The sequence below is a fragment of the Theropithecus gelada genome, chromosome 4 (genome assembly GCF_003255815.1).
Source record: "Theropithecus gelada isolate Dixy chromosome 4, Tgel_1.0, whole genome shotgun sequence".
NCBI classification, from domain to species: domain Eukaryota; kingdom Metazoa; phylum Chordata; class Mammalia; order Primates; family Cercopithecidae; genus Theropithecus; species Theropithecus gelada.
This window is the reverse complement of record NC_037671.1, coordinates 2,274,766-2,295,886: the sequence shown is the minus strand read 5'-3', so window position 1 is coordinate 2,295,886 and position 21,121 is coordinate 2,274,766. Positions and strand designations below refer to the sequence as shown.

Sequence of the window (21,121 nt, the reverse complement as noted above, 5' to 3'; positions counted from 1 at the left end):
AAGACCCTGTCTCAAAAAAAAAAAAAAAAAAAAAAAAAAGGGCTAGGCACAGTGGCTCATGCCTGTAATCCCATCACTTTAGGAGGGCGAGGTGGGTGGATCACCTGAGGTCAGGAGTTTTGACACCAACCTGGCCAACGTGATAAAACCCCGTCTCCACTGAAAATATAAACATTAGCTGGGTGCCTGTAACCCAACTACTTGGGAGGCTGAGGCGGGAGAATCGCTTGAACTCAGGAGGTGCAGGTTGCAGTAAGCCAAGATCGTGCCACTGCACTCCAGTCTGAGTGACAGCAAAATTCTGTCACAAAAAACAAAAGGGTAAGTATAGACTGCTCTTCCCAAAGTGGCTCTGGCCAGGCACAGTGGCTCATGCCAGTAATCCCAGCACTTTGAGAGGCCAACGTGGGAGGATCACTTGAACCCAGGAGTTCAAAACTACCCTAAGCAACATAGGGAAACTCCATTTCCCCATTTCCGTGCCTGGCCCCCACTCTTCTTAAAACCAGCAATTAAAGCTGGGCACGGTGGCTCATGCCTGTAATCCCAGCACCTTGGGAGGCTGAGGCGGGTGGATCACCTGAGGTCGCAAGTTCAAAAGCAGCCTGGCCAACGTGAAGAAATCCCATCTCTACTAAAAATACAAAAATTAGCCAGGCGTGGTGATTGGCACCTGTTATCCCAGCTACTCGGGAGGCTGAGGCAGGAGAATGGCGTGAACCTGGGAGGCGGAGCTTGCAGTGAGCCAAGATCGTGTCACCACTGCATTCCAGCCTGGGCAACAAGAGTGAAGCTCCATCTAAAAAAAAAAAAGAAGAAAAAAGAAAAAAGGATCTATCACTTGAGGGGGGAGTGTGTGTGGCAGATATGAGGCAGTTGAAGATATTAACATGTTTAACGTGGGTTGAGAACAGTGGTTTTCAAGTCTGTTAGCATTCATCAGAATCATCTGAAGAGTTTATTAGAAAACAAATTTGGGCTGGATGCAGTGGCTTATGCCTGTAATCCCAGCACTTTGAGAGGCCGAGGTGGGCAGATCACCTGAGGTGAGGAGTTTGTGACCAGCCTGGCCAACATGGTGAAATCCCATCTCTACTAAAAATACAAAAATTAGGCATGTTGGTTTGCGCGCATAATCCCAGCTACTTGAGAGGCTGAAGCAGGAGAATCACTTGAACCCGGGAAGTGGAGGTTGTAGTGAGCCGAGATCACACCACTGCACTTCAGCTTGGGTGACAGAGCGAGACTTTATCTCAAAAACAAAAACAAAAACAAAAACAAGACAAATTGGGGGTAGGGTCCAGCAAAATTCTGATTCAGTAGGTCAGGATGGATCCTGAGATTTGCATTTCTAACAAATTCCCAGTTGCTGATGCTGCTACACTGCCCTGGAACACATGTCTCAGCTGTATTTCTGGCATTGGCCACATGAGGGGGCAACAATGTTTTATTAATATCTCTCAACGGCCTCACTGCATTTAGGCCCAAAGTGGGTAGTTATACCTTCCCCTTGCCCAGGCTTGGTGTGTGTGTGGGGTGTTCAGGTCAGTCTGTTGTTGCTCTGTGCACTGGGAGAAGACCTGAGAAGACATAATCTGAGGACCAGGCTAGGACGCGAAATACCAAAGAAGTATACAGCTCAAGTGAAAAAACCCAAACATGTCACAGCCTAGTGGTCACAACTTTGTGTCTCTTTCTTTCTGGTTCTATCTACTGCCTACTTCTCACCCTCTTTCTTCTATCTCCTGCAACAAGCCACAAGAACCTTTAAAGAGAGCTTAAAGTTTTTTTTTTTGTTTGTTTTGTTTTTGTTTTTTTTTTTGAGACGGAGTCTCGCTGTGCTCCCAGGCTGGAGTGCTGTGGCGTGATCTCGGCTCACTGCAAGCTCCGCCTCCCGGGTTCACGCCATTCTCCTGCCTCAGCCTCCCAAGTAGCTGAGACTACAGGCGCCCGCCACCACGCCCGGCTAGTTTTTTGTATTTTTAGTAGAGACGGGGTTTCACCATGTTAGCCAGGATAGTCTCGATCTCCTGACCTCGTGATCCACCCGCCTCGGCCTCCCAAAGTGCTGGGATTACAGGCTTGAGCCACCGCGCCCGGCCTTAAAGTTTTTACTGTATTTTAAGAATGAGCTCGGCCAAACGCGGTGGCTCACACCTGTAATCCCAGCACTTTGGGAGGCCGAGGCGGGCAGATCACGAGGTCAGGAGATGGAGAGCATCCTAGCCAACATGGTGAAACCCCGTCTCCATTAAAAATACAAAAATTGCCAGGCGCAGCGGCTCACACCTGTAATCCCAGCACTTTGGGAGGCCGAGGCAGGCGGATCACGAGGTCAGGAGATCGAGACCATTCTGGCTAACACAGTGAAACCCTGTGTCTACTAAAAATACAAAAACTTAGCCGGGCGAGGTGGCAGGCGCCTGTAGTCCCAGTTACTCAGGAGACTGAGGTAGGAGAATGGCATGAACCTGGGAGGCAGAGGTTGCAGTGAGCTGAAATCGCGCCACTGCACTCCAGCCTGGGCAACAGAGCGAGACTCTGTCTCAAAAACAAACAAACAAACAAAAATTAGCTGGGCATGGTGGCACGCACCTGTAGTCACAGCTACTCGGGAGGCTGAGGCAGGGGAATCGCTTGAACCAGGAGGTGGAGGTTGCAGTGAGCCAAGATCATGCTACTGCACTCTAACCTGGCGACAGAGCAAGACTCTGTCTCAAAAAAAAAAAAAAAAAAAAAAAAAAGAGCTCATTTTCTTTCAAATCATTTATGAAAGTTTGGCCAGGCGCGGTGGCTTATGCCTGTAATCCCAGCACTTTGGGCGGCTGAGGCGGGTGGATCACCTGAGGTCAGGAGTTTGAGACCAACCCTGACCAAATGGTGAAACCCTGTCTCTATTAAAAATACAAAAAAATTAGCTGGGCATGGTGACTGTTGCCTGTAATCCCAGCTATTCTGGAGGCTGAGGCAGGAAAATCGCTTGAATCCAAGAGGCAGAGGTTGCAGTGAATCCAGTGAGCCAAGATTGTGCCATTGCATTCCAGCCTGGCTGACAAGAGCAAAACTTCATCTCAAAAACAAAACAAAGAACCTGTTCTTTTTTTTTTTAGACAAGAATTTCACTCTTTTGCCCAGGCTAGAGTGAAATGGCACAATCTTGGCTCACTGCAACCTCTGCCCCCTGGGTTCAAGCGATTCTCCTGCCTCAGCCTCCTGAGTAGGTGGGATTGTAGGCGCTTGTCACCATGCCTGGCTAATTTTTGTATTTTTAGTAGAGAAGGGGTTTCACCATGTTGTCCAGGCTGGTCTCGAACTCCTGACCTCAGGCGATCCACCCGCCTCAGCCTCCCAAAGTGCTGGGATTACAGGTGTGAGCCACGGCACCCGGCCTACCTGTTCCTTTTTACTTACGTAAAAACTTTAGATTATATAAAGAGATTTTCCTTGTTTTTTTGCAGGGGGAGAGAGGTTGAACATTTCATTCATTTCACTACAATGATGTTTCTTCACCAAGCCCTGTAGGCACTTTTCTCTCTCCCGTTTCAGTCTGCTTTTCCTTTCTGCTTCAATTTTTCCCCTCTAAAATACCCTTGCGACGTTCAATGTTCTCGTCCTGTCAGTCCTTCCCCAGGGGCAACGAGTCTATCTTCAATTCAGAATCATTATCTCATTTCTTTCATTCCTACTCCTGGGCAGTAGACCTCATGTTGAAAAATCACAAAATCCTACTATCTTAGCCCAGTACAAATTAATATTAGCATTGGTTCTACACTTACTGCTGCTTGGCGTTTTTTTTGTTTGTTTTGTTTTGTTTTTTTTGAGACCAAGTTTTGCTCTTGTTGCCCAGGCTGGAGTCCAATGTGCAATCTCCGCTCGCTACAACGTCCACCTCCCCGGTTCAAGTGATTCTCCTGCCTCAGCTTCCTGAGTAGCTGGGATTACAGCTGCGTGCCACCATGGCTGGCTAATTTTTGCATTTTTAGTAGAGACGGTGTTTTGCCAAGTGATCCGCCTGCCTCGGTCTCCCAAAGTGCTGGGATGACAGGCATGAGGCACCGTGCCTGGACTACTCTTCTTGATTCTCTGGCACCAAAGCTTGGAAAAGAGTGAGTCCCATCCACTGGGAGCAACATTTCCCCTTCTCTTCCCATGGAAATACCTGAGTCTACATTATCTCCCTTCCATTCTTAGATGAAGAGAATCTTCTTTCCAAAGTAATATTGAGCTGTTCTCCTGGCATCTCTTTTCCCTGTCTCCCCACACCCACTATTTACCATCTAGTAGCCAGAGCAATTTTGTAAAAATGAAAACTGGATCAGTTTGCACTCCTGGCTAAACAGAACCAATGGCCTCCCATTGCTCAGCCTCTCCTGATCACATCCCAACCCGCTGGTCAAGGCATATAAGGCCCCATGTGTATTGGCGCATGCTCAAGTTCTCAGCTCCAGCCATTCCTTGACCATGTCCAGCTCTTCGCAGCCTCAGGGTCTTTGCACATTTTGGTCCCTTCCCTGAAGGCTCTCCTTTCCTACCTTCAGGCTTTGGCTTTAATGAGGCTGAGGTGGGAGAAGTTGAGCCCAAGAGTCTGAGCCCAGCCCAGGTAACAAAGCAAGACCTCTTTGCTACAAAAAAATTTAAAAATGAGCTGGGCATGTTGGTGAATGCTTGTAGTCCCCGCTATTTGAGAAGGTGAGGTAGGAGGATCACTTGAGCCCGGAGGATTGAGGCTGCAGTGAGCCACTGGAGCCTCTGCACTCCAGCCTGGGAAACAGAGGGAGACATCTCAAAACAAAAAACACATTTCTACAAGGTTTACTATGTGTACCACGTATGTGCATCACTTGTAGGTAATAAGTTGTTTATAAATAAAATGATTTAATATGGTTAATGAAATTTCCATGCGCTACCATGGAAATGTTTCCCTTTCGTGTTCCATTTCTATGCTGCTTTTTGGAGGGCATACTTCTGCCCACATTTAGGTGAATTATTAATTCCATTAACAGCATGTATGATTGGCTAGAGGGATCACAGAAGTTAAAACATATACCCTGGAGGAGATAAAATTTGTGGCCAGGTGCCATGCATGGCTCATTCCTGTAATCCCAGCACTTTGGGGGCCCTAGGAGAGGACTGCTTGAGGTCAGGAGTTTGAGACCAGCCTGGGCAATATAGCAAGACCTCATCTTTACAAAAAAGAAAAAAAAAAAGAGAAAGAGAGAGAGAGAGACGAAATTTATGCCTGTGAGGGGAAGTTATTTTGGAGTATTTTTTCACTATGTTTGAAGTAGTGAAATTAGTGATCAAATACTTGAAATGCAAGCTAGTATTCACTTTATAAATAACATTCCTATATATTTTATGTATCATCTCATCTAGACTAGCGAACTAAAAACTTAAAAATGCAAAAGTGTAGGCCAGGTGCGGTGGCTCATGCCTGTAATCCCAGCACCTTGGGAGGCTGAAGTGGGCAGACCACCTGAGGTGAGGAGTTTGAGACCAGACTGGCCAACATGGCAAAACCCGATCTCTACTAAAAGTACAAAACTTAGCCGGGCGTGGTGGCTCATGCCTGTAGTCCCAGCTACTCGGGAGGCTGACACAGGAGAATCACTTGAACCTGGGAGGCAGAGGTTGCAGTGAGCCAAGATCACTCTACAGCACTCCAGCCTGACAACAGAGTAAGACTCCATCTCAAAAAAAAAAAGAGAAACAATTATGAAATGCATATAACAAAAGCAATAGAGTTTAAGGCACTTTACATATTATTACACATCGAATCCCCTAATAACCCTGTGAAGTAGGTACTACCACCTTCATTTTACAGATGAGAAAAGAGGTATCAAGAGGCTAATGGCTTGTCCAAGGTCACCGCCAAGACCCTGACTTCTCCCCCTCAAATTCCGTAAGAGGTATGTTTCCTTATGTCTTTTGTTTTGTTTTGTTTGAGACAGAGTCTTGCTCTGTTGCCTAGGCTGGAGTGCAGTGGTGCGATCTCGGCTCACTGCAACCTCTGCCTCCCAGGTTCAAGCGATTCTCCTGCCTCAGCCTCCTGAGTAGCTAGGACTACAGGTGTGCACCACCACACTCGGTTAATTTTTTTGTATTTTTAGTGGAGATGAGGTTTCAACACGTTGGTCAGGATGGTCTCGAACTCCTGACCTCGTGATCCACCTGCCTCGGCCTCCCAAAGTGCTGGGATTACAGGCGTCAGGCACCATGCCCGGTCTCCTTATTTCTAATTTAGAGTGTTCCCTGACTATGCAGCTGTCTCCACACCAAACCTTCACTTGTTGTATGAAGCTTGTACCTGAGGTCCAGTATTATTTATTCACTTGGCTGGAAAACAATTTCCCCAAATTAAATGTCCAAACAGTTAAATCTTAGCCACACAGCTCTCCATATTCCCTCTGGAACAGGATACATCTCCTATCACTCCCTTCTCCCCAACCTCCACATCTGCTCTTTCCATCTGCCCTTTTCTTTCCCTCCCTATCTCCCCTAGCTAGTGCAGGATTCAGTTACCCCATTCCCGTAACAAGTTATGGGCTTCACCCTTCAGGTTTCTATAGCACGCCTTGCCTATCACCACCTAATACCACTACCCACCATCTGTATTTTACTTTCCAAACCCATCTCCCCAGTCTAACTCTTAAGAAAAATGGCCACAGCAGCTATCATCCATGAACTCCCAGGTTACCTTGTTCTTCCTCCCAAGCCTTAGCTCTGCTCTTTTCCTACTTCTGAAAAATGGCTCCCTGTTTCCTGATTATTCAAATCATTATTTTTCAAGGTCTATCCTCAAGTGACCCTGTCAAATAATCAAGCCGTGGATAATGTTTCCTTTTGAGTATGTGGCAACTTAGAATCTAGAGTACTACATGTTAGACAATTGATCAAATTACATTACCTAGTCACGCTTACTTTTAAGTCTTCTCTAACCAGACTATTAATGAAGGCAGATCTTGTCCCTTCCCTTCTTATATATCCCACAGTACTGTACATGTTGGCTGGACGATTTAATTTTTTTTTTTTTTGAGATGGAGTCTCGCTCTGTCACCCAGGCTGGAATGCAGTGGTGCAATCTCGGCTCACTGCAACCTCCGTCTCCTGGGTTCAAGTGATTCTCTGCCTCAGGCAACCGAGTAGCTGGGATTCAGGCACTTGCCACCACTCCCAGCTAATTTTTGTATTTTCAGTAGAGACGGGGTTTCACTATGTTGCCCAGGCTGGTCTTGAACTCCTGACCTCGTGATCCGCCTGCCTTGGCCTCCCAAAGTGCTGTGATTACAGGCGTGAGCCACCGTGCCCAGCCGATTTAATAATTTTTGAGAGGATCAATACCCTGGTCCCTGACCACAGGGCAGAGCACTTCCTCATTCATGAGATTAGCTTGGACAATGAGACCCAAATTCTGGTTAGGCGTGGTGGCTCATGCCTATAATCCCAGTACTTTGGGAGGTCGAGGCAGGAAGACTGCTTGAGGTCAGGAGTTCAGGACCAGCCTTAAGAAACATAGCAAGACACTCTCTACTAAAAAATTTTTTTAAAAAATTAGTTGAGTGTGCACATGCCTGCAGTCCCAGCTACTCAGGAGGCTGAGGCGGAAGGATTGCTTGAGCCCAGGAGGCTGAGGGTACAGTGCACTCTAGCCTGGGCAACAGAGCAAGACCTTGTCTTAAAAAAAAAAAAAAGTTGGGCACAGTGGCTCACCCCTATGATCCCAGCACTTTGGGAGGTCAAGACAGGTGAATTACTTGAGGTCAAGAGTTCGAGACCAGCCTGACCTACATGGTAAAACCCTGTCTCTTTTGTGTTTTTAATAAAACACAAAAATTAGCTGGGCCTGGTAGTGTGTGCCTGTAATCCCAGCTACTCAGGAGGCTGAGATAGGAAAATTGCTTGAACCTGGGAAGTGGGGGCTGCAGTGAGCCAAGATCGTGCCACTGCACTCCAGCCTTAGTGAAAGGACAAGATTCTGTCAAAAAAAAAAAAAAGAGACCCAAGTTCCAAGACGGAAGGTATGAATCACTACTTTTTCCTCACGTGAAGGGTTGGGGGAAAGGAATCCCATGATCCTCAAATAGCAAACACCGTCAGCAAGACTGCAAACAAGATCCATTTAGTGGGGATGAGGGGATTATTAAAAGCTGCTAGAAAACTGAATAAAGCAAATCAAGACTGAGAACAGTTCCAACACTCCTATCAATCTCCAAACAGTGACAGGTCGGCAGCAACTCCTTTCCTTTATTTCTTCCCCTTGTAAAGGGAAATTCAAGTTCAGCAGCATTCCTTTCCTGCCCCAAGTCCTCAACCAGACAAGAGGCTGCAGGCACCAAATCTTGGGTTGGATAATGGCAAAGGCCTCAGAAGCTCACCTCCAGCTCTGAGCTTCAACAGCTGTTTGTACCAGTGACTCAGCATTTAATCCACCAGAAAAGAACAGCACCACCCAAAGACCGGGGGCAGCTGGGCCTGAAGCTGTAGGGTAAACCAGAGGCAGGCTTCTGAGTGATGACAGTCTTGAGACAATAGGCCACATAAACTTGGCTGGATGGAACCTCACAATAAGGTGGTCACCTCTTGTTTGTTTAGGGGGATGCCAAGGATAAGGCCAGCTCAGTTATATGAAGAAAAGCAGAACAAACAAGTCTTTCAGAGAAATGGATGCAGTCAGAGTGGGATCAAGGTCACACTCCACTTTCATGTGCCTGAGTGGTTGCCAGGTCAGCTGCAGGCCAGAGGCAGTCTTCAGATGAGAAGGGGAGACCACAGGGGACTTCTAGGCCACACAAGTATGTCTCTCGGGAGACTTCTGGGAAGGAAAGCTCACTCTCGGGGCCGGCTGACCATGACTTCACCCAGGGCCTCCAACACCTCCCGCTTGTAGTCTTCGAAGTCACCATCGATTTGGCTAACACTCTGCTCCTCCACCACCCACAGCTGGCAGTTGGTTTCTGTGATGAGTCGGGCATCATGGCTCACAACGATCACAGCTTTGAAGAAAGATAGTAAGAACAGAGGGCAGGAAGAAAGGAGGAAGAGGGAAATCAGAACATGAAATAGGGAGTCCTAGGACCTGCTGCAGTGAAGGACACTACAGCTTGGTGCCCATGGAGCAGGGAGGAGGGCATACTCTCAGCTGACTTACCACCCTTGTATTCATTGATGGCCTCCCCTAGAGCATCAATAGACTCTATGTCCAGGTTATTGGTTGGCTCATCCTACAGAGAAGGAATTTCATGACTGAGCACTGCAACTCCCATCTTCCATACTGTTACCCTTATCCCTTCTCCTACAGCCCAGCTCACTCACCAAGATGAGGACATCAGGCTCCCGACAGGCCAGCTCGGCAAACACAACTCGCGCTTTCTGACCGCCTGTAGCAAAGGAAGGGGAGGGCTGTCACACCTTCTAGCACCTCACAGTCTGAAGGCAAACCCTCAAGATAAGCCAGTTTGTGAACTGAGGCTCCCTCATTCCCGGTTCCTCTAGGTAGTTTGTAGACATGAATGATACGGTGAAGGGTGCCCTCCCCGGCCCCTGCAGTGGTACCAGAGAGTTTGCAGATCTGGATGGTGTGGGCGTGACTCTCCAGGCCGAAGCGGCCCAGGCACTTGCGGGCATCCTGGTAGGGCAGGTTGAAGCCCCGCTGCAGGTACTCAGTGGGCGTCTCCTCCATACGCAGCTGCTCTGCATACTGCTGGTTGAAGAAGCCAATTTTCTGCCCGAGAAGAGAGGGAGGTGGTCAGTTAAAGTCACACTTCCTCCATCAGATTACCATTCCTTAAATCCCAATACCAACTTACCAGCCGGTGGTTCTTTCTCATTTCCCCCTGGGTCTGCAAGGGAAGAGAAAGTAGTTAAGAGAAGGGTAAGGGGAAAAGGCACTGCAGCTCCACATACCAACTTTTTTTTTTTTGAGACGGAATCTAGCTCTGTCACTCAGGCTGGAGTGCAGTGGCGCAATCTCGGCTCACTGCAACCTCCGCCTCCTGGGTTCACACCATTCTCTTGCCTCAGCCTCCCAAGTAGCTGGGACTACAGGCGCCTGCCACCATGCCTGGCTAATTTTTTTTTTTTTAGTAGAGACGGGGTTTCACCGTGTTAGCCAGGATGGTCTCAATGTCCTGACCTCAACCATACACCAACTTTTCTGAAGGGAAGACAAACACCAGAAATGGGCCAGTGACAAGTATGCATAAGAAAAGGAATAAGGGCTGGGTGCAGTGGCTCACGCCTGTAATCCCAACACTTTGGGAGGCCAAGGAGGGCAGGTCAGGAGGCACTTGAGGTCAGGAGTTCGAGACCAGGCTGGCCAACTCTGTCTCTACTGAAAATACAATAATTAGCTGGGCACAGTGGGACATGCCTGTAATCCCAGCTACTCAGGAGGTTGAGGCACAAGAATCGTTTTAACCCAGGAGGTTGAAGTTGCTGAGATTGCACCACTGCACTCTAGTCTCGAGGACAGGACAAGACTCCATCTCAAAAAAGAAAAAAAGAAAAGGAACAGGGATGTTCCCCTAATATGACAAAGGCATGGTGAGCAAAGTAAAAGAGTAAGGGGCAAAAGGGGAGTTAAGCAAAATAGAGGGAGGACGACAGGAACAAGCAGGAGGGACTAACCACAGCCAAAGAACACCTGCTCTCCACACAGCGAGACTCACGAATGGTACGTCGTAAGGGCCTCAGGTGACAAGTTTAGTGTTTTGGGGAGGATCTAATACCTTTCTAAAGATCTAATCTCTGGATGTGAGAAAATGGCCTCTCAACACTTTGCTGGAGGGAGCAGAAATGGCTACAAACTTTCTAACACACTAGATGGCAATATATTACAAAAGTTCAAATAAAATGGTAGATTTGGCCAGGCGCGGTGGCTCACGCCTGTAATCCCAGCACTTTGGGAGGCCGAGGCAGGCAGATCATGAGGTCAGGGTATCGAGACCATCCTGGCTAATCTCGGTGCACTGCAACCTCCACCTCCTGGGTTCAAGTGATTCTCCTGCCTCAGCCTCCCAAATAACTGGGATTACAGGCATGCGCAACCACACCTGGCTAATTCTGTATTTTCAGTAGAGATGGGGTTTCTCCATGTTGGTCTCGAACTCCCCACCTCAAGTGATCCACCCGCCTCGGATTCCCAGTGTTGGGATTATAGGTGTGAGCCACCACATCGGGCTTGGGCTGGTTTTTAACTCCTGAGCTCAAGTGATCCGCCCGCCTCAGCCTCCCTCAAAGAGTTGGGATTATAGGTGTGAGCCACCACACCAGGCCATTTTTTTTTTGGAGATGGAGTCTCGCTCTGTTGTCCAGACTACAGTGCAATGGTGCAATCTCAGCTCACTGCAACCTCCGCCTCCCAGGTTCCAGCAATTCTGCCTCAGCCTCCTGAGTAGCTGGGATGTAGGTGCATGCCATCACCTGCCTAATTTTTGTATTTTTAGTAGAGACGGGGTTCACCACGTTGGCTAGGCTGGTCTGGAACTCTTGACCTCAAGTGATCCCTGCTGGGACTACAGGCATGAGCCACTGTGTCCAGCCCATTTATGCAATTTTTAATTGTTCTATAAAAGACATATATTTCTTGTATAACCAAAACACGTGGGTGTGCCCCCTAGTTCGATCCCAATTCTCTTAGCTCTCCTCCCTGAACTGATCTAAGCTCTTCTCCTCCTCTACTGCTCCTCTTAGGGAAATGAATCATCTATGATGAGTTCTGTATTTAACTCTACATTCTCAAGAAGCTCCCTGATTCCAGCTTCTGGCAAGCAGCTGTGTCTTCACATTTCTCATGCTCTCCCTTCTTGGCTCCAGGACTCACCGGTGTCAGCTTGCCAGTCAGCAGCAGGAGTAGCGTACTCTTCCCCACACCATTAGGGCCCACAATGCAAACTGCAAGATGGAAGACAGGTGGTCAAAGAGGTCCCCAGAGACTCTCCCTGTGGCTCCTGCCATACATCCCTGAGCCAACCCCGCCAACTCACTCCTTGAATCCATGTCGATGCCAAAATCCAGGTTTTTAAAGAGTGGTTTCTGGCCCTCGTAGCCGAATGTCACACCTGAAAGCCAGGAAAAGCAGCAATTTATATTATTTTCAGTCCCTGTAAAGTTCTTCTGATGTGCTGGCCTTGGAGAACAGGAGCAATCTCAACCTTGGTGAAGAGTTTGGGGTGCACATACATGCTTTTGGTGCTTCCTGTGGAGCAGGAGAGGCCCGCGGCACTCACCATGCAGACCCAGCACAGGAGGGCTGAGTGGTGGGGGGTCCGGAAAAGTGAAGCGCACAGTGTACTCCTTAGGGCGCTTCAGGAGCTCAGGGGCCTCCTGGGATTCCTCATCCTGGTTTTTCCGTCGGCATTTCTGCTGCTTCCGAGTCAGGGCTTCCTTCGTTTGTTTTTCCTGGAGAGGAAGAGGAAAAAAGAGAAATCTGTGTCCTGCACAGCAGTCCTCGAAATGTAGGCCAGCGTTCCAGAGTCTCCTTCTTCCTCCACTGTCAGGAGAGAACAATGGTCCCCAGCCCAGAAGTCCCTCAGGTGCTCACCGCCTGCTTGGTGGACTTCCCGCCTGCCTTCAGCTCCTTCAGCTTTTTCTCTTGCTTCTCATACTGCTTCAGCAGTTCTTTCTGCTTCTGCTGGTACATCTTTTTGAAGGTCACTGGGGCAGAAGACAGGACTGGGCATCAGTGGTTGCTCCTCTCCCCAGCAAAGGGACAACCAGGGGTTGGTGGTGACGGGGTAGGCATCACTGTCTGGAATTCTGACAGGATTCAGTTTATCTAAATAGGCCCTCCCATTCAGACCTCTTTTCAAGGTTCTATCTCTTCCCTGCATCCACACACAATCCTACTTACTGTAATTGCCCCTATAGTAGTGGAGCCGCTGGGCATCGAGGTGGATGATATCAGTGCAGACATCATCCAAGAAACCCTGGTCATGGGAGACAATCAGCAAGGTCTTCCGCCAGCCCTGGAGGTAGCTGGGTTTCAGAGAACAGGGTGTAAGTGTCACAGCGGTCAAGTGAGAGAGAAGTCAGGGGAAGCAGCCAGACAATGGGGGCTGGGAGGGAAAGGGAGGGTCTGGATAGAGCTGTCACAGGCACAGTGGAGAACGGCTAAAGGAAAACAGGGCAGGAAGGGGAAGAAAGTGCAGAATGGGAACCAATGATGCCAAGGCTGTAACGCACTTATTGAGCCAGATGACAGCGTTGAGGTCCAGGTGGTTGGTGGGCTCATCCAGCATCAGCAGTGTGGGCTCCATGAACAGTGCCCTAGAGGGTGGGGAGCAGAGGGCAGGGTCAGGGAGAGAAAGATCCTTGCTCAGACAACCCCAGAGAAAATTCAGGGAGATAAAGCCTAAGACCATGAACACTCCTTCCCAAGCTCTCCTCAGAGAAGTTCTGGGGCAGGATATGGTTTAAGTTTTTCTGAGACAGGGCCTTGACCTGTTGCCCAGGTTGTCATGCAATGGGACAGTCGGGGCTCACTATAGCCTCAATCTCCCAGGTCCAAGTGATACTTCTACTTCAGCCTCCAGAGTAGCTGTGACCACAAGCATGCACCACCAAGTCCAGCTAATTTTTAAATTTTTTGTAGAGACAGTGTCTCCCTATGTTGCCCAGGCTAGGATATGCTTTTTTTCCCTTTCTGTGAAGATAGGGTCTCGCTATATTGCCCAGGCTGGTCTCAAACTCCTGGGTTCAAGATAATCCTCCTGCCTCTGCCTTCCAGGCATGAAGGCATGACCCATTGCACCCAGCTGCAGGGTATGTTGATGAGAACTCATCACCAGGTAGAGAGAAACAGAAGGACCCTAAGCTCTCACAACACAGATAGTAAGGAGGGAGAGGTAAGCCTTGAGACTCCCTATTGCCTTGGAGAATGAGAAGGGATAGAGGGAAAGGGCCCTGGTGGTCTGAGGTTGGAAGGGAGGGCAGTGAGGTGAATGGCCCACCTGGCCAGGGAGACACGCATGCGCCAGCCCCCTGAGAACTTCTGTGTGGGTCGATTCTGCATTTCAGGGTCAAAGCCGAGGCCAGCCAGGATTCGCCGTGCTTTGGCCTCTGCAGCTGCTGCCCCAGTGGCCCGCAATTCCTCATACACCTGGGAGGAGGGAGAAGAGGACACATGTCTGAGGGTCCCAGGAACCCCCGAGTCTTAGCCCGTGTCCCCTGCGCCATCTCCTCTACCTTCTCTAGCCTCTCAGCAGCTGTGTCATCTCCTTGTTCCAGCTGTCCCTGAAGCCGCCGCTCCTCTTCCAGCAGCTTTAATCGCTTGGTGTCAGCTCGAAGAACAGCCTGGACTGCTGGTGTCTCATCTGCTACCACCTCTGGGAGGCAGAGGGAGAACAGTCAGGCAGCCTCAAGATCCAAGAGTCTCATCCTTCTTTCCCTTCAACTGCATTTCTGTTTTGCCTGACCCTGCCCAGCTTTTTGTACTCATTCCAAATAAAACAAGTTCCTCATTAACTCTCCCCTCCTTTCGTTAGCATCCCTTTCCCAGTCCCCAGTCTCCCTCCACATCCCTTCCAACTCCATGGCCACAATTTCTTCTATTCTTGGCTGGCTTTTCTACCAACTGCCCACCCCACCAAGCCCCTTTTCTCCCCACTGGCCTCACCCTGCTCACACAGCAACACATCAATGTTGGGAGGGATGCTCAGGGCTCGGTTGGCAATGTGCTTGAGGAGCGTGGTCTTGCCCTTGCTGGGGAATAAAAGCTATTAGGACCCGGCCACCACTGAGAAATCTCTTCTTATCCCTCCAGGCTCCTCCCCTTTTTGGCCTCCAGCTCCCTCCTCTTCTCACCCATTGGGCCCCACCAGCCCGTAGCGGCGGCCGGCTACAATGTACAGGTCTGCATTGACGAACAGCTCCTTGCCATGAGCGGAGATGCTGAACTTCTCCAGCTGCAGCCATCAGGAAAGAGGTGGCAGAGGGAAGGGATGATCACATGAAAATTCTCCCTTTGGGACAGGAGTGGTCACTTTCTCCCTGCAGGGAAGCCTCTGACACCGATACCTCCAGCATAATCCCCTTCCTCTCCCCACAGCCGGTCCCTGCCCTGTCCACTGCCTGTAATGGGAGTCCCATGCGTCCTCAGCTAGTGTAGTCTGTCCCACACTATTTTCTGCTGAGGGTGGACCCTACTTCTACTGGTTTTTCTATCTTCTTGCTCAAGTTGGCAGAACCCAAGGTGTGGAAAATGCCTCCAATCTTTCTTCCCACTAAACTAACCCATTCACACACCATGGCCACTCAGGGAAGATGAGAGAACCGGCTCTTCCCTAGGCAAGTGGACTGGAAGGGGCCCCCTGAGACCTTACCTTGATGTCAGATGCATTTTCTAACATGGCTTGGCGGGAGGACATCTCTGCCTGGGACACGGAGAAGTCATTTTCAGCTGCATTGGCTGCTTTTAAGGAAGCCACTTGGCGCTCATACTCCATCTGAGAAGGAAGGAAAAACTACATTTGAAGCCACGGTCTATCAGTTTCCCATCACCATGAAACAGCCCATGCTGGCTGGGCATGCTGGCTCACGCCTGTAATCCCAGCACTCTCAGAGGCTGAGGAAGGTGGATCTCTCGAGCTCAGGAGTCTGAGACCAGCCTGGGCAACATGGCAAAATCCCGTCTCTACAAAAAATACAAAATTTAGCCGGGCATGGTGGTGCCACCCATAGTCTCATCTATTCGGGAGGCTGAGGTGGGAGGATCACTTGGGCCTGGGAGGTTGAGGCTGCAGTGAGCAGAGATCACGTTACTGCACTCCAGCCTGAGGAACAGTGTGAGACCCTGTCTCAAAAAACAAACAAAAAACCCCAAAGTGAAACACCCCATGTCATCAGACATCGAGATAAGGCTCACAGAACACAATTATTTTCCTACTCCGATTGTTTTACCTGGAGTAGCCCCCCAAAGCTGTCCTTCCTATTCCCAATCGCATGTCCCCTAGTTGAAGTGTTTAAAAATCCCCTACTTTTGACCACTAAGAACCAAGGTCTTACCTGTTTTTTCAGCTTTTTCTTCTCCTTTTTGCTAAGGTGAGCATAGGGATCATCTGCCTTAGACTCTCCTCCTTCCTCCTCCTCTTCTTCCCCTTCTCCTTCTTCCTCTGAACCCTGTGAGAACCCAGGGATGGTCAAAAGTAGGGACCCCGGCTGGGTGCGGTGGCTCACGCCCGTAATCCCAGCACTTCGGGAGGCCAAGGCGGGCAGATCCTGAGGTCAGGAGATCTAAGACCATCCTTGCTAACACAGTGAAACCCCATCTGTACTAAAAATTGCAAAAAATTAGCTGGACATGGTGGTGGGCACTTGTAGTCCCAGCTACTTGGGAGGCTGAGGCAGGAAAATGGTGTGAACCTGGGAGGTGGGGCTTGCAGTGAGTGGAGATTGTGCCACTGCACTCCAGCCTGGGTGACAGAGCGAGACTCCATATCAAAAACAAACAAACGAACAAACAAAAAAACCCACGGACTCCTTCTAGAACTCAGATTTCATGTCATCCACACCCTGTCCCTGCCCCAGTTCCGCAGTCAGCTCTTTCCTTCACTCAGAGTCCTAAAATATCTTGGGATCCTCTCTCATTCTCATATCCAGCCCCTAGTCTCCCTGTAGTCCTTTACCAATTTCTGCTACCAGGAATGGTACAAGACAAATGGTATGAATATATATGTATGAAATGTGATAACGCGTATGTCCCTATAAACGTAACTCCCAATATAATGTAACTGAAGGTGGAGTAAATGGATTTCAAGAGTTTCATTTGCATAAAATGAGTTTCTGTGGTTTCCCTGTTAACATGCAAAGAAAAGATCAGGTAGCCAGCTGGGTGCGGTGGCTCATGTCTGTAATCCCAGCACTCTGGGAGGCCAAGACGAGCAGATCACAAGGTCAGGAGATTGAGATCATCCTGGCTAACATGGTGAAATCCTGTCTCTACTAAAAACACAAAAAATTAGACGGTCATGATGGCACGTGCCTGTAGTCCCAGCTACTTAGGCGGCTGAGGCAGAATTGCTTGAACCCAGGAGGCAGAGGTTGCAGTAAGCCGAGATTACGCCACTGCACTCCAGCCTGGGCAACGGAGTGAGACTCCATCTCAAAAAAAAAAAAAAAAAAAAGAAAAGAAAACATCAGGAATCTCTAGTGTACAGTCAGAGGAATCAAGCAGAATCACAGAACTAGGAAGTGCCGGAGGCATGGGGACCCTAGAGATCTCCAGATTCCTCCTTCTATCACACAAAGGAGACAAGTGAGACCCAAAGGGATGGGAAGATGTATTTAAGGTCATAGCCAGTGAAGGCAGAGCCAGGACCCAGATCATCTGAGACAAATTCCAGGCCCTTTCCTCACTGGATCAGGTGTTGCAAACTACAGCCCATGGGCCAAGGCTGACCTCACACTTGTTTTTACACAGCTCCTGAACTTTATAAAAATAGTTTTTGTATTTTCAAAGAGTTGGTAAAAAAAAAAAAAAAAAAAAGAATATGTAATAGAGATTATATGTGGCCTGCAAAGCCAGAAACATTTACTACAAGCCCTTTATAGAAAAAGTTTGCTAACTGGGCACACTGGCTCACACCTGTAAGCATTTTGGGAGGCTGAGGCAGGAGCACTGCTTGAGCCCAGAAGTTTAAGACCAGCCTGGGCAACATAGTGAGACCTCGTCTCTATACTAAAAATTAAAAAATTAGCCAGCGGTAGTGGTGCACACTTCTAGTTCCAGCTACTCAGGAGGCTGAGGCAGGAGAATCTGTTGAGCCCAGGAGGTTGAGGCTTCAGTGAGCCGTGTTCACACCCCTGCACTCCAGACTGGGTGACAGAGTAAGATCCTGTGTAAATAAAAACAAAAACAAAACAACAACAACCCCACCACTCCCCCTAAAAAAAGAAAAGAAAAAAGGTTTGCTGAGATAGTAACTATATCCCCAGATCGTGACTCTCCCATAAGAACCCTGGAGCCCTAGTCCCTCATTCTACCTCCCCCCAACACCAAATACACACACCTGCTCTGCCTTCCTGGCCTTCTCCTTCCCTTGTTTGGGAGGCTCCTTTTCCTTTATTATTTCTTCTTCTTCATCCTCCTCTTCATTGTCCAGAGCAGCGAATTTATTTTGAGGCTAATAGGGAAAAGACAGGTGTGATGAAATGCTTTAATTCCTGGGCCCCAATACCTCCTCCTGCTAGTTACTCTCTCACCTTAGCCTTCCCTTTTGACTTCTCTTCCTTTCCCTTTTTGCCCTTGAGCACAGGCTGCTGTTCCTCAGATACGGCCTGGAGGAGACACACATACACATTAAACACATACGTACAAATTATTGTGCTACTTTGCTGTGTAATAAGCATTTCTAGAGAGTCTCCTGTGTTACCCATACAGATGCTCCTCCATTTATGATCAGGTTGCATCCCGTCCCGATAAACCCACCAGAAACTGAAAGTATCATAAATAAAAAACTATAGTTCCAACTTACTATAGGTTTATCTGGACATAACCCCATCATGAGTTGAGGAGTATCCTAAATGAGTATGACCTTCACACTATCATAAAGTAGAAAAACCGTATGCCTAAGTATAAGTTGGAGACCATCTGTACTGAGTGCTGCTGACGAAAAATGAGACCCAGAAAAACCCTATCCTCCAGCTTGAGACTAGATAGTGAAGAGACAACTAGGGAACATCAGCAAGGTTAAGGATTATAAGTCAGGCAAGTGCGCAACCGGAGTGGATGGCACTAGCACTGGACGCTTTCTTGAGAGGGCAAATGGACATGGACTAAGATGCACACGCAGAAGAGTCACAAGTAGAAGAGCAAGGACCTGGGGCTTTGTTTCAGGTTCTGTGCTTAAAGCAACAGAATCACTGAAGATGTCTGAGTGATAAAAAGGGCTTTTTTTTTTTTGAGATGGAGTCTTGCTCTGTTGCCCAGGCTGGAGTGCAGTGCCTCAATCTCGGCTCACTGCAAATTCCGCCTCCCAAGTTCAAGTGATTCTCCTGCCTCAGCCTTCCAAGTAGCTGGGATTACAGGCGCACACCACCATGACTGGCTAATTTTTGTATTTTTAATAGAGATGAGGTTTCACCATGTTGGTCAGGCTGGTTTCGATCTCTTGACCTCGTGATTTGCCCGCCTCGGCCTCCCAAAGTGCTGGGATTACAGGTGTGACCCACTGTGCCTGGCCTGGGCATGTATTTTAAAAAGATGATTTTAACAGTATAAGTAAGACAGATCGAGGAGAGCTAGTTTAAAAGCAGGAAATTACTCCACCATGGCCAGAAGGTGCTAAATGGAGTGAGAGTGACTGATCGAGCCACCACTGTCACCTTATTGATCCGATTCTTCTCTGGCTTGGCAGGCTTAGGAGGATGTTTTTCTTCCTCATCCTCTTCCTCACTCTGATCCTGAATCAGGGCTGCAAAAACATTACCACCCTAGAGAATGAAAGGGCCACAGAAGTCAGTAGGATGGTCAAGATTGCATCCTTGGGGTCCGTTTACCACACAGATGGCTTACCTTGGTTTTCTTCCCTCCGCGGGGTTTTGGGGTGGGTACTGAAATGACAAGCGGAGAACATGAGATAGGAAACAATTACAATGTCTGGCCCCCCAGTTTAATGCAACTTGAAGATCAAGGTATGAGGCATCACTCCCATGACTCATGGATTCCAGGTACCCGTTCCCCCTCAGGTCATTTACCCTCATCCTCCTCATCACTGGCTGGCACTGAGAGCTTCTTAAGACGCTCCATGAGCTCTTTCTCCTCCCCATCATCATCCACATCCTTCTTCCGCCTGCCTTTTCGGGTATCTCGCTTCTTTTTTTGCTGCTGAGAGCAAAAGAAGAATGAGAAAATGAAGCCCAGGCCCCTGCTGTATTTCTGCCTCACAGAAGGTTCCCCATCAGCTAAGTGGAGCAACATGGGCTGCAAAGGGATTGGTGGGCCCTGTGGCACTTGTACCTGCTGTTGCTGTTGCTGCTGCTGCTGCTGCTGCTGCTCCTCCTTTTCCTTGAGTACTTTCTCTTCTTCCCCAGCCTGTTTATCTTCTACTGCCAGCTCTTCAAAGAACTATCAAGGGAGTTAAGATACAGGTAAACATGGTTCCAAGAGCAATCCAATCAAGCTGTACTCTGCCACACACGGGCCCACTGGCCCTCCACTCCACCCTCACCTTACCTCCTGTCTCGCTCTTTTTTTCTTTTAGTGGAGAATGGAGTGTGCAGGTCTCAAACTCCTGGGCTTAAGCTATCCTCCCACCTCTGCCTCCCTAAGTGCTGGGATTACAGGCGTAAGCCACCATGCCCAGCCTATCTCTTCTCTTGACAAGATCTTCTCTCCTCCCTTGGACCTCCCACCTCCTTCACATGGCCATTTATTTAGCCTGGAAACACCCATAGTCATTTCTTATCCTCAACCCTCATTTTCTCACCGTTTTTTTGATCTTCTTGTCCTTCTTCCCTTTCTTCACCACTTTGTCTAGAAAGTTAAGCAGAGATCGTGAATGCTTATCTACAAATTCTAACGCAGTCTGATCTCCCCTGCAAGATCTCTGTAGCCTCCATCCTATTTTATTATTTTTCTGGCTTAACTATCACTCCCTAAATATTTTTACTGTCTCACAACTCCGGCAGAAATAATCATTCCCATCTCTATTCATTCATCCAATAAGTATTTATTTACTACACAGCTACCACGTGTCAGATACTGTGCTAGCATAGGGGATTATAACAATGAACAAGACAACCGTGGTCTCCTCTGGAGCTTACAGGCTATAGGAAGAGAGATTTTTAAATAGGTAATTCCAGGTGTACTGAAGGTTCCAAAAGAAAAGGTAAAGCCGGCCGGGCGCGGTGGCTCAAGCCTGTAATCCCAGCACTTTGGGAGGCCGAGATGGGTGGATCACGAGGTCAGGAGATCGAGACCATCCTGGCTAACACGGTGAAACCCCGTCTCTACTAAGAAATACAAAAAACTAGCCGGGTGAGGTGGCGGGCGCCTGTAGTCCCAGCTACTCGGGAGGCTGAGGCCGGAGAATGGCGTGAACCCGGGAGGCGGAGCTTGCAGTGAGCTGAGATCCGGCCACTGCACTCCAGCCTGGGCTACAGAGCAAGACTCCGTCTCAAAAAA

General features: G+C 48.7%; 1 protein-coding gene across 2 annotated transcripts in view; it reads right to left on the bottom strand.

The window, feature by feature from the left end:
• Window positions 1-8,224: 8,224 nt before the first annotated feature.
• The window catches only part of LOC112622361 (ATP-binding cassette sub-family F member 1), a 19,449-nt gene continuing 6,552 nt past the window's right edge, over window positions 8,225-21,121 (bottom strand). Inside the window, exons 2-25 of one of the 2 annotated variants that reach the window (XM_025381912.1) lie at window positions 20,424-20,470; window positions 19,955-20,062; window positions 19,693-19,819; window positions 19,511-19,548; window positions 19,321-19,428; window positions 18,199-18,273; window positions 18,006-18,119; window positions 16,003-16,116; window positions 15,321-15,443; window positions 14,803-14,903; window positions 14,615-14,700; window positions 14,185-14,324; window positions 13,950-14,098; window positions 13,183-13,266; window positions 12,851-12,975; window positions 12,542-12,654; window positions 12,228-12,399; window positions 11,985-12,059; window positions 11,822-11,892; window positions 9,807-9,839; window positions 9,553-9,721; window positions 9,313-9,377; window positions 9,149-9,221; window positions 8,225-8,993 (exon numbers count right to left, since the gene is read on the bottom strand). In XM_025381912.1, coding sequence (XP_025237697.1) covers window positions 8,827-8,993; window positions 9,149-9,221; window positions 9,313-9,377; window positions 9,553-9,721; window positions 9,807-9,839; window positions 11,822-11,892; window positions 11,985-12,059; window positions 12,228-12,399; window positions 12,542-12,654; window positions 12,851-12,975; window positions 13,183-13,266; window positions 13,950-14,098; window positions 14,185-14,324; window positions 14,615-14,700; window positions 14,803-14,903; window positions 15,321-15,443; window positions 16,003-16,116; window positions 18,006-18,119; window positions 18,199-18,273; window positions 19,321-19,428; window positions 19,511-19,548; window positions 19,693-19,819; window positions 19,955-20,062; window positions 20,424-20,470 — 2,477 coding nt within the window. In that variant the 3' untranslated portion in view covers window positions 8,225-8,826. The remainder of the gene's footprint in view (window positions 8,994-9,148; window positions 9,222-9,312; window positions 9,378-9,552; window positions 9,722-9,806; window positions 9,840-11,821; window positions 11,893-11,984; window positions 12,060-12,227; window positions 12,400-12,541; window positions 12,655-12,850; window positions 12,976-13,182; window positions 13,267-13,949; window positions 14,099-14,184; window positions 14,325-14,614; window positions 14,701-14,802; window positions 14,904-15,320; window positions 15,444-16,002; window positions 16,117-18,005; window positions 18,120-18,198; window positions 18,274-19,320; window positions 19,429-19,510; window positions 19,549-19,692; window positions 19,820-19,954; window positions 20,063-20,423; window positions 20,471-21,121) is intronic. The other variant, XM_025381913.1, reaches the window with a different exon arrangement.